The 11,712-nt window shown below is 44.2% G+C and overlaps 1 protein-coding gene across 2 annotated transcripts in view; it reads right to left on the bottom strand.

The window, feature by feature from the left end:
* Nedd4 (neural precursor cell expressed, developmentally down-regulated 4, E3 ubiquitin protein ligase) overlaps window positions 1–11,540 on the bottom strand; it is a 97,608-nt gene extending 86,068 nt beyond the window's left edge. For both annotated transcript variants that reach the window (XM_005376604.2, XM_005376605.2), the window contains exons 1-2: window positions 11,369–11,540; window positions 2,765–2,838 (exon numbers count right to left, since the gene is read on the bottom strand). In XM_005376604.2, the coding sequence (XP_005376661.1) occupies window positions 2,765–2,838; window positions 11,369–11,413 (119 nt within the window). In that variant the 5' untranslated portion in view covers window positions 11,414–11,540. The remainder of the gene's footprint in view (window positions 1–2,764; window positions 2,839–11,368) is intronic.
* Between the last annotated feature and the right edge of the window lie 172 nt (window positions 11,541–11,712).

Genomic DNA, 11,712 nt, shown 5'->3' with positions numbered 1-11,712 from the left:
CAGGAACCGAACTCACGACCTTGCGCTTGCCAGGCAGGCGCTTTTGCCGCTGAGCTAAATCCCCAGCCCCTCTTTCTTTTTTTTAGTAAGCCTTTTCATTGCTAGGATATATACAAGTTAAAGAAGGTAGAGTTTATTTTTGCCCACAGCTTCAGAGGGTTCAGTCCATGGTCAGCTGGCTCCAAAGAAGAAATGGCACAATGGGAAGAGATGGTGGAGGACAGCTGCTCACCTCATGCTGACTGGAAGTAGAGCAGGGGACAGCACCAGTGAGGAAGGGATGGGAGACCAGACATAGCATTCCAAGGTCACACCTCTATGACCTACCAAGATACACACAGAAGTGTGTTTTACTAATCCCCTGGGCCATTCTCAAACCAGTCAGGTTGACAAGCTAGCTAAAGTGTTTCAGCATTGTTGTTGATAAACCACTGACCATGTATATGTGTGTTCATGTGAGTATGTATTAATATATACTTTCCCACACTATTCTCTTGCTTGTACCGTCTTGATTAGTACAGCCACACAAGTCTTAAAATTAGGTATCATAAGTCTTCCAATCTTCCTTTTTTGAGATTGTTTTGGTTATTCTATGTGCTTTGACTTTACATACAAGTATTGGAACCAGTCAGTATATTTTTTAATGACTCATTTTTTACATTATTTTAGTGGTTTATCCATATATTAAATATATGCCCTTAAATTTTTACTTCACCTACACTTCATATTAACTCACTCTATTAAACAGCTCCATTGTATGTACACTGCAGTTCTTCATGCCAGAGCTACCACAGCCATTCTATTTAGTTGGTTTTCTTTACACCAGGCTTATGATAGTTTGGCTAGTGTAACTCAGTTTGTTCTTAGTGTTTATCCTGCTTCAATTTTTTGGTAACATAAATTTATGTATTTTATCAAATTTGGGAATATATAAGCAATTATTTCTTTTTTAAAAAGTTTTGTGTCACCCTACCTCTCCTCTCCTTCTGGGACTGGCAGTTTGGTTTTATCTTTAAGGCTATGTTTAACTTTTGGGGGATTGAACCCAGAGCCTTTGCACAGAGCTACATGCCCAGCCCTAATTTTATTTTTTATTTATTTATTTTTGTGCTGGGAATTTAACTTATGGCCTCCCACATACACACACTGAGCATGTGCTCTGCCACTGAGCAAAATTCCCTAAACCTTTTAAAATTTATTTGGAGGGGCTGGGGATTTAGCTCAGCGGCAAAAGTGCCTGCCTGGCAAGCGCAAGTGAGTTCGGTTCCTGGTACCAGAGAAAAACCAAAAAAATAAAAAAATAAAAAAAAAATAAAATAAAATTTATTTGGAGACAGGGTCTTGCTAAATCACTGGACTTGAATATATGATCTTCCTGCCTTTGCTTCCTGGAGTGCCGAGATTACAGCATGTGCCACATGCCCAGCCTAGTTCTTTTTTCCTCCCAATCTTTTTCTGTGTCATCTTCTAACTGGGTAATAATTTCTACTGATCCACCTTTAAATTTGGTTAAACTTTCTTCATCTTCATTCTGCTATTAAATCCATCCAAGAATTTTTATTTCAAATGTATTTTTCAGTTTTAACATTTTCATTTTTATGGGTTTTTTTTCATTCTTGAAATTTCCTACCTTTAATTTATTGTGACCATATTTTATTTTCTCTCCTAATAGCTGGCCGTGGTAGTGCATGCCTGTAATCCCAGCACTCGGGGAGGACTGCTGTGAGTTCAAGGCCAGCCTGGACTACAAAGTGAGGTTGAGGCCAGCCTGAACTGTATAATGAAACCCTGTCTCAAACAAACAAAAATACTGATAGCGTACTCCATTTTCCCAGTTCTTTAAAGATCAGGTAATTTTATATCACATCTCAGGTATTACAAATGTCACACTGTGGGGACACAGGACTCTCATTTTCCTGTGCTAAGTCTTGACTTGCTCTTCTCTTTTACTGCACAGTCACCTGGCTGGAGCGGGTCGGGAGCCCTGTTCCCAGGAGACTGGCCTTTGCTTAGGTATCCTGTTGGAGCTGAGCTGCAAGCCCTCATACCTGTCCCTCCAGCATCTTCACAGCTGCCCTGCTGTCTTCAGGCCCAGGCTACGGGTCCCCACACCAGAAGACTGTAACTGTCCAGGCTCTGATTCCACTGGCCTCAGACTCATTCTTAAAACTGTGATCTCACTTTGTACAATGCCCTTCTTCCAAATGTGAAGCCCAAAAGCATCTGCCTCCTAAAGTCACCTCCAATACATTCAGGTGACACAACTCAATAATACATCTTATAATTTCCACTCTGATTTGTGTGTTTGCCTACTTCACAAATGTAGTAGTTCACATACTAAGAGATTTAGTAAACTTCCAGTTAGAAATATCATTTGTTATGGCTTATATCTAGATGTCCATCCAAAGCCTTATGCACTCAGAAGTGGAGCTTTTGGGGAGTGACTGGATCACGGATGTATGATACTGGATTAATCCACTGACAGGTTCATACCTGGGTGTGATGCTGCGATGTGAAGCCTGGTAGAAGGAGATGGGTCACTGGGGGCAAATATATTATCTCTCCTCCTCCCTTGAGCATGCTGTTTCCTGCCTATGGGCTTTGGGTATTTTGTCCTAGCAATGAAAAGGTAACTAAGGCATTACTATTCTACTATGTACAGCAATTTACAAATAATATTTGATTTTTCAATTAATGGAAGTTTAGGAAAAAATTAGTGAAGAAATCCAAAGTTTAAAAATTCCAACACAAATGATATGCTTACCTAGATCCCAAGATATCTTTCTTGGCAAGGGCTATTCCAGCTATAACTTTCACTCTCACAATTCGTGAATTTTCCTAAAATACAAAATTTATATTTTATTGTTACATATTTGTAGCTTAAGTTTAGTAAAGCTAGAATATATGATTGCTATATATTTGCTATGTATAGGTCAAAACTTCTCAGAAGGTCTTGACACTAACAATGGTGATGAAGAAGAATACCCAGTTGGAATCCTTAGCAGTGATTTTCTTTTTTTTTTTTTTTTCCATTAAGTTGTAGGAATTTATTTTAAATAACCTACAGTTGATTAAAAGGGAATTCATGATAAAAATAGAAGATACTTGAGGAAAGATGTGGGAAATGGACTCTGCACACACACTAAACTAACAATGCCTCTAAAACTAATGATTATAGCAAAAAATGTTTTCACATTAAAATTCTGCTTTTTATGTTTTTTCCCATTTTTTACACAATTACAAAAGAAAAAAATAAAAGCCCTAAAATCTTTATTATTTTTTCTCTGTTGGGCCAAATACTCATTTTCCTCTAAATTTATTGACCTGTGGAACTTTTCATACAATAAAATCTTTCAAGTGAAAGACAGGTTTGAAAAGAAAAAGATGGATATTTTTAAGGGTACAGAGAATGCTCTGAACAAAGAATGATGGGAAAATGGTTTCAGTCATTGATTATTTCATTATCCTTAGAGACTCACTCGCCCTTCGTCCCTCCCCAACCCCAATTTACACGATCTTTAAGATCAAGAAAAAGGTTTAAATATTTTAAAATAATTAAAAAGAAATAAAAATTCACATTTAAAAAGGAACACTCAAGTCAGGAAATATTTTCCCATCATGCTTTTCTGCTTAGCAGTGATTTTCAAAGTGTAATCCCTAAAGCAGCAGTGTGACTATCACAAGAAACTGTGTCACATATGTGAACAATGACAGAAATCTTAAACACATTCAGAAAAAGAAATGACACAGAAGAGTACATGGCATACAATTCCACTCATGCAGTTCCAGAACAGCTCCCTGGATACTGGACAGGAAGAGGACCCAAGGGAACACTATGGAGTGACATAGATCTACATTCTAACAGGGCTGCTGGCTGTGAGTGTTGTCAAAAACAATCAAGTTAAACACTTAAAGTCAAGCATTTCACTATTTGCAAATTTCATTCCTTCCCACCCTACCTCCCCGCAAAAAGGAAGCCAAAACAAAGACATTTTCAAACAAAAACAGAGAAAGTTTATTACCCTCAAATATTCAGTAAAAGAAATTCTAAAGGATATATTTCACATAGAAAAAAATGTAATTCCAGATAGAAAGCTAAAGATAATGACATCAACTATAAAGAACAAGATTAACAATGTCGATGATGTGTGTATGTCCATACACATTTAATTAATTTCCCTTCTATTGAGGATCTAACTCCAAATCTTCGCACGGCCGCCAGCCCTGGGCAGCCCTCCTCTCCTCGACACCATACCATGTACACTTTTTTTTTGTACCAGGAATCAAACTCAGGACCTCATGTCTGCCAGGCAGGAGCTGTACCACTGAGCTACATCCTGACCCCTCCAGATACCATATTGCGTGCACCTGACTATTGCCTTTGTGTGTTCCAGTTCACCCTGGCACATGCAGTCCCACATACCTGCAGAGCTGTTCGCCCTCCTCCCCTCCAGCTGCCTGTCTTCAGCTCTGGTTTAAACGTGACTTCCTCACCTTCCCCATGCCCTCTGCCTCATCAGATGAGATGAACATTCTCTGTTATATGCTTACAACTCACACTCCTTCATAACATTTACAAAACATTGATACATGATTATTTCTCTCTCTCCCTCTAGGCTAAAATTTGGTAAAATCTGTGGTCCAACATTATAACCTCATGTACTGACCAAACACCTGAAAGGCAATAGTGTTCAATAGATATTTGTTAAGCAAATACAGAATTCAAGTACCTCAGAGACCCCCTAAATGCAACAAAAAGACAGAAGATGTGGAAATGCCAGCATAGGATTACAGGTTAACAATGCACATGTTCCCTTCCTCATCTTCCTGAGGTGTCTTTCTGCTAAATTATTTCATATGGGCTACGATTTGCAGCAGGAAAGTGCAAAACCAAATTTTTGGTGCTAAAGAGATCTGGGTTTCAATCTTAGATTTGCTATTTACTGAGAAGGTCCTGGAGAAAATTAGTATCTCTGATTTTTAGTCTCTAAGTGGGGATAAGACTCATTTCCAAAAGATTGTTGTGAAGACACCTAGCCTGGTTCTTGGCATATAACAAGTGGTCAACCAAAGGCAGCTATGAAAACAGCAGGTCCAATCCTTTCTCTAGGAGGAGGGCATTTTCACTAAAGCACCTTCATGCACCATCATGACTGTGGGTTCACACTGTCTTTGATGTCCCAACACTGTCTCACGCCAGTGGCAGCCATGAGATGTAACAGTGGGCTACAGGAATATTTATTCCTCAAGACCTTCAGAAAAGTCTGACCAAAACCCTTTTCATTTGTGCAGTGCCCTGCTCTTTGTGTTTATCTCCACACCTCTCCTACCCCTTCATTCGTCCTTTTCAAACTTGGAATAGGATTGTCAGGGGAACCAGGATCAATAGAAGATTTACGAAGGAAGAGGTTGGTAACATTGGCTGCCACAGAACTCAGCAAAATGGTGGATTTAGCAATTCAAATCAGCAACGTGGCTTCAAGATTGGGTGCTAGAACCTAGCTGTTCAAAGATTCTTACATGTCTGGAGGAGCTGCAGACAATTTTTAACGCTGTAAACTGTTAGCAAATGGAAAGAACAGCTCATTTAAAAGCCCTGCTCAGACACATGTTAAATAATTACGCAAGATCACCACATAAGGGACAGGGCCAGAATTCCAACTGAGGCAAATCCCAATGTCTCATATCCCTTGTGGTGGATTGACAACTGGTGGTCCACTTGTAACACCCAGCTGAACTGACTCAGCATGGTGCTGGGTGTGGCAGCCCACCTGAGGATTGCTGCCAACAGCATAAAAAGAGAATGGAAGGGAAGATGGTATGCTGTTGACGCTCCTGGAGAAGCTTGTCATACTGGCTTTCCTGATATGAACTCAGCTGTTCTCATCAACAGAGGAGCCTGGGACTGCACTGTTGCTGCAGATGGCTGTGATACTTTTTGGGGGAGCTCTGGTCCTTAATTTTGAGTGTTGCTTCTTGGCTCCAGTGCAGATCTCTTAGCTTGCTGATACAGATCCTTCATCCCACTGGCACAGACTTTCTAGCTTTCACCACTGACCTTTGGGTCTTCCCAGCTCAGATCCATGAAATAGACTGGCACAAGACATTGTCGTGATTCTAGGCCCCCAGCTGGACTCTTGTAGAACATTGCCATGGGATCCAGGCTCTCAGCTAGATTCTTTGGGTCTCTGGTATATGGACAGATCTCCTGCACTCTTTTGCATTTGACTCTTTGGGTGAATATTATGATATCCTACAAATTATGTGTCCTGTATTAAATCCATTTCCTTGTAAACTCTGACTACAATACCCCTGCTCATCCCAAGTGATTATACAGGACATTCCTTTCAACTCCAAGATTCTATTCCTAGGCAAAGGGAATTCCTAACACTTAACTACTAAAACTCATAGCCCCTCCCCGCTTTCCCGAGCAGATAAGCAGATGGCAGGCCCCCACAGGCAGGGCTCATGGGGGGCGGGTTCCAGGAGCTGCACTATCTGCACGTCCACAGCACAGGCACTGGGGCAGGTGTGAGGATCGTGTGGACAGGCTAGTAGGGTGCCCGCTGTGGGAGGATGCTAGAAATGCAAGTGCAGTGTTCTCATTGGCATCCAAGATCCATGGAGCTGAGAGCAGGATGCAGAAGAGGCAGAGAGGCCTGTGTGGCTGGAAATAAGTTACAATGAACCTGTAAGCAAGGGAGCTGAACAAATAAGGAAATACATTAAGGATAATGAAAGCCACATGTTTCACTGTGACAGAAGGTACCTACAGCTAGAAAGAAACACTAAGGTGTTGGATTTGAATGGAGAAATCAGAATGAATTCGTGGTTTTTAGGTGAATGTATAGTGACTGACACAGAAAGTTATAGCTATACACGTGTACAATCTACACACATACAAACACACTCACTGCTTAACTCTGCTCACTGAGACAGCCAAAGAGCACACCCAGGAGCAATGGAGATACTGCACACCCAGACTCTGGCCTCCAAAAACCATTTCTTCATGAAGAGAATCAGTGATCCTTAGGAAAATCACTGGTTTCAAACAGATCTGGGCCAGGAAAAGGATGAGCCTGGATCCCACCTTCTACCAGAAAGTAACGTATAAAAGAAATGAACACTCTTATTAGTGTTACAAGGACCTGGGAATCTCCTTAAAGGACCTCCCCTGTTATCTGTGACAATTTAAGCTGAAAATATTTAAAAACAGGGATTGACTACAACCCATCCAAGTGAGATTCCACAGGTCTATGCCAATATAAATGAATACATAAATGGAAAGAAGGGGAACGCTCTTCTTACATAGGATGCCAACTAATAAGAATGGAAATAAAAAGTGGTGCTGTTTGACCCAGATGGAATTCATAAGTAAATGATAACACTAGGGATGAAGATCTGATAATAGGATATTGACATAATCTCAGAATATACCCCCCAAAATACTACTCAATTATAAATAGGAAAATGCTCACACTATGTGCAAGAAAGTTGTCAGACACTACAAGACCAAGTGATGAAGGTTATTACTGACTGTGAAAGGATTAGCCAACACTGTACCCTGATTCGGTGCACTGAGAACTCATTCTGTCTCTGGGATTGCTGTGAAGAAATCATGACCTTCACCTGGGCACTGAAAACAGCACTCAGAACCAGATGAGGAGCATACTGATGGGTACACAACCTGTACTCATTAAAGCCATCCAGGGGCTGGGGATTTAGCTCAGCGGCACAGTGCCTGCCTGGCAAGCGTAAGGTCGTGAGTTCGATTCCTGGTACCGGAAGAAAAACAAAAGAAAAACAAAAACAAAACAAAACAAAAAAATAACACCATCCAGGGTAAGAAGGCAGGGACCACCACACATTAGAAAAAACTACAAGAATAAATGCAACAGGGGCTGGGGATTTAGCTCAGCGGCAAAGCGCCTGCCTGGCAAGCGCAAGGTCGTGAGTTTGGTTCCCGGTACCGGAGAAAAACCAAAAAAAAAAAGAATAAATGCAACATATGTTCCCAGATGGGATCTTGCACCAAAGAGAAAGAAGGGAAATTATTAGAGCATCCATCGAGTCTGAATGGCATCTTAGGTGATAACATTGTTGTATCAATATTGACTTCCCAACTTGGAAAGAGTTCTTGTTTTAGAAAAGTACACATGAGAGTATTTAGAGATAAATGAGTCACTGTCTGAAAGTTACCTTCAAATGGGTCAAAAAGACTACTGAACATAGCAAAAAGAACCGAAGATGTGGCACAACTACAGTGAGATGTCAACAAGTGGGGAATCTGAATGGTAAACCTGAAGTTCTCAGTGTTGTTGGTTTGAAATAATTAAAAAATAAATTATTAAAAATAAACTAGGGGCTGAGGGCTTAGCTCAGTGGCAGAATGCCTGCCTGGCAAGCATGAGGTCCTGAGTTCAATTCCTGGTACCGCCCCCCCCAAAAAACTACATTTATTCATTTGTTTAATAAAATACTTTTTTTTTTTGTTTTGTTTTTGTTTTTGGTTTTTCTCCGGTACCGGGAACTGAACTCACGACCTTGAGCTTGCCAGGCAGGCGCTTTTGCCACTGAGCTAAATCCCCAGGCCCTAATAAAATACTTTAGAGTGACCTTGGGATTAAATAGTTGCAAGAAAGCAGGAGAGGCAAGAACAATCCATGAAAGGCAGGCACAACAGTACCTACTGTGCAGGTACTGCTTAAACAGCACCTCCCCTCCTCTTGGAGAACACTTGCCAGGCTCCATCCAGCACCAGGGTGGGCAGCTGCTGTGCAGCCTCCATGGCCCAGAAGAGTCCGAATGTGGCCTCAGCTGCTCTGTGCTTAAGGGTTGGGGGCTGCAGCTGTGGGCCCCAGAGGCACCAACAGTTCTGTGTGTGCAAACTGTGCTCCCAAAGTGGCAGTAGAGACTCAACTCTTTCTTTATTATTTCCTTTCTTCTTTATCAGGCTTTAGTTTCAGGAAACAGAAATCACTCCAGTTGTTTTAAGGAGAAAAGAAGTGCTGGGAGTAGGCGCTAGGCCGGGGAACTGGAAAATGACACAAAAGCTGCCACTTAGGCAGCCACTGCCTCCGTCCCAGCCAGACAGATGGGTAATCAGGGACCTCAACTAGAATCGTGTCTGTAAGAACAGACCCATCCAGACATCTGGGAGCCACTGCCACCACCACGCCTGCAACTTCCTTCGAATGCCCGCAAACAAGGCACCAGCCAGCAATTCTTTTGTAGAAAAATTCAATGTCTATACGACTATGCTTGCTATCAGAAAAAGGTGATGAAAAAACAATTGGCTCCACTTTCGCCTCCAAAAATCCCCCATAAGTGCCTTTGCTGGGGAGTCTTTTCACACTGTACCCAGAACAATCACTGCACACTGGAAAACACTGTGCTGCCTTCCAGCCTCTGCACACCTGGGTGGTCCAAAGGAAGAAGGCAGAGTTCCACTCCCGGCACATTCCTCCCCAGCAGATTTGTGAGTCATTCTCCACTGCTAATCCCAAGCAACTGAGCAAATTAGGTATGAATTAAGACTATACTTCCTTCTTAGCTAATACTTTCACAGCAAAATTCTGCATACTATATAAAGACAGATATGGAAGCAGAGCTGCAACTCACAGAAAAGTGGGAGAGAGGTATTATGATCTAAATTTCAGTACACTTTCATACTCAGATGCTTACACAGAGGGACGTAGGACCTATGCACAATTTTCTGTATTCTATCCTATTTTTAGTCATTTTTCTCTGTGGTTCAGTTTCAATTTTGTAAGAATCACCTTCTTTCAATGTTATGGAAAGAAACTACTTACTTTTAATAAACAGCAGAGGGCTGCCTATTCCTACACAAGTCTGTGAGTTTTATCCTTGAAATACTTGCAATGTTTCTTTTTTTTTTTAAAGGAGTGTGTATGCAAGGGTTTTCCAAGTTTTCCTCTACTTTTTTTATAGACCAGAAAGTAAATGGCGAATGATAGCCACAAGATGGCACCCACAACCCGAAGACAAATGATTTTTGTCTTTTAGACCAGATGGTGCAGTCCATAAGGGCCGAGACTTTCTCTCTGTATCTCTGGTGCTGGCACAAGGCATGATACTGAGCAGGCAGGTAATGCGGTGCGTTGAAGAGCCAGATTAGGAGGGAAGAGATTTCACCATCATGATTCTCGTCTTCCTAGCTCACTCTCCCTTCATGTGGACAAAGTAGACATGGGAGACTTGAAGTCACAGAATTCACAGGCAGACCCCGTCATGTGAAAAGAGTAGGCCCCATGCCATGAAGCTTCCCAGAAGTACAAATCCGCCGCAAGCTCGGGAAATCCTCATTTCAAACGGAGGAGCTGTGACCCTGCTGCTACTGACGGCCCACTAACTGCCACAATCCGTTTTATTTCAGCTGGGCAGAGGGGTGGAGGAGACTAACTGAGAGCACAGATCCTGTAGGAGACAGAGAAAGCAGACAGCTAACGGCACTTCTGGAATATTTGGTTTCTGAACAGTCGGCTCTGCGGGAGAACCCTGTGTAGCACAGCTGGAAAGCCCAGGCCGGGCTGGGGGCCAGCTGTGGCTCAGTGCAGCGCGAGGTGTGGCTCACAGGAAGAAGCCACCCTGGGCGCAGTGCAAAGCACCTCCTCTGACTCCTCTGGTCTTTTTTACAGAATAAGGGTGAGAAAAGCACCTTTAGGTACAACTTTTGGACAGCTGTGTCTGACGGACATCACCACTTTTCCAAGCAATAACTAAGAACTTAAATTCTTTAAACCCATGCATTAAAACTACGCATTTCTGGTCTACTCTGTGCTCTTCAGATACATTCGCACTGCGAATGTTTAAGGCAGGACAACACAGCTATCCACTCCTCCACGGTGCAAACGTGCGCACTGCTCCTACACCCCGGAGGACACACAGCGGGGCCGCCTGGCCCGCAGCACCCGGGCTCCTGCCCCGTGCGCTGCCTGGGACCCAGCACTCCTGCAGGAGCCAAGATCTGGACCACCGGTGAGCAGCCTCGAGGCACAGGACTCAGTGGTGGAAGCCGAACCCCACAGCATCCCGCGTCCGGAAACGCGGGGAAAGTGCCGCGCGAACCCCGTGGACGACGGGGCCCGGAGAGAAGCTGCGGGGACACCGACCCCGGCCACAAAGCCCCGGGCACGCGTGGGGTAGCTTCGTGTGCCCAGGGCGCCCGCCAGGGGGCGATAGTTGGGTCCCGGCGGGAACAGCTCTGAGTGACTGGGTTCGTGACTAGCAAGCAGCAACCGGTGGACCCACGGCGTCCACCGGCGTGAACCCGAACCCCACAGGGCAGAATGTCCCCGAATCAGACCCAAGCCGCGCCCGCCCCGCGCGGGTTCCGCTCCCGACCCACCTCGTCCTCGGGGAGCCCGAGCACGGCCGCCGCCCCGGGGTCCATGTCCGCGGTTCGGAGCGGGGTGGGGTCGGGGGCGGGAGGAGGAAGCGGAGAAGGAGGAGGAAGAGAACGGTGAGGGGGAAGAGGAGGAGGAGGAGGAAGAGGAGGAGTCCTAGCCGCCGCACCCACCCCGGACGCGGCACCGCCCAGGCGGGAAGGGTGGGAAGGGCGGGAAGGGCGGGTCAGAGGCCGCGGTGGGCGTGGCTCGAGCTCGCAGTGGGCGTGGCCTGGTGGGAGACGGGCTTGGTGTCCGAGGTGGGCGTGGCCTGGCGGGAGAGGGCGCGGGCGAGCGGGGCGGGGGC

The sequence above is a fragment of the Chinchilla lanigera genome, unplaced genomic scaffold (assembly GCF_000276665.1).
Source record: "Chinchilla lanigera isolate Chin_1 unplaced genomic scaffold, ChiLan1.0 scaffold00008, whole genome shotgun sequence".
NCBI lineage: Eukaryota > Metazoa > Chordata > Mammalia > Rodentia > Chinchillidae > Chinchilla > Chinchilla lanigera.
This window is presented reverse-complemented; position numbering and strand designations above follow the sequence as displayed.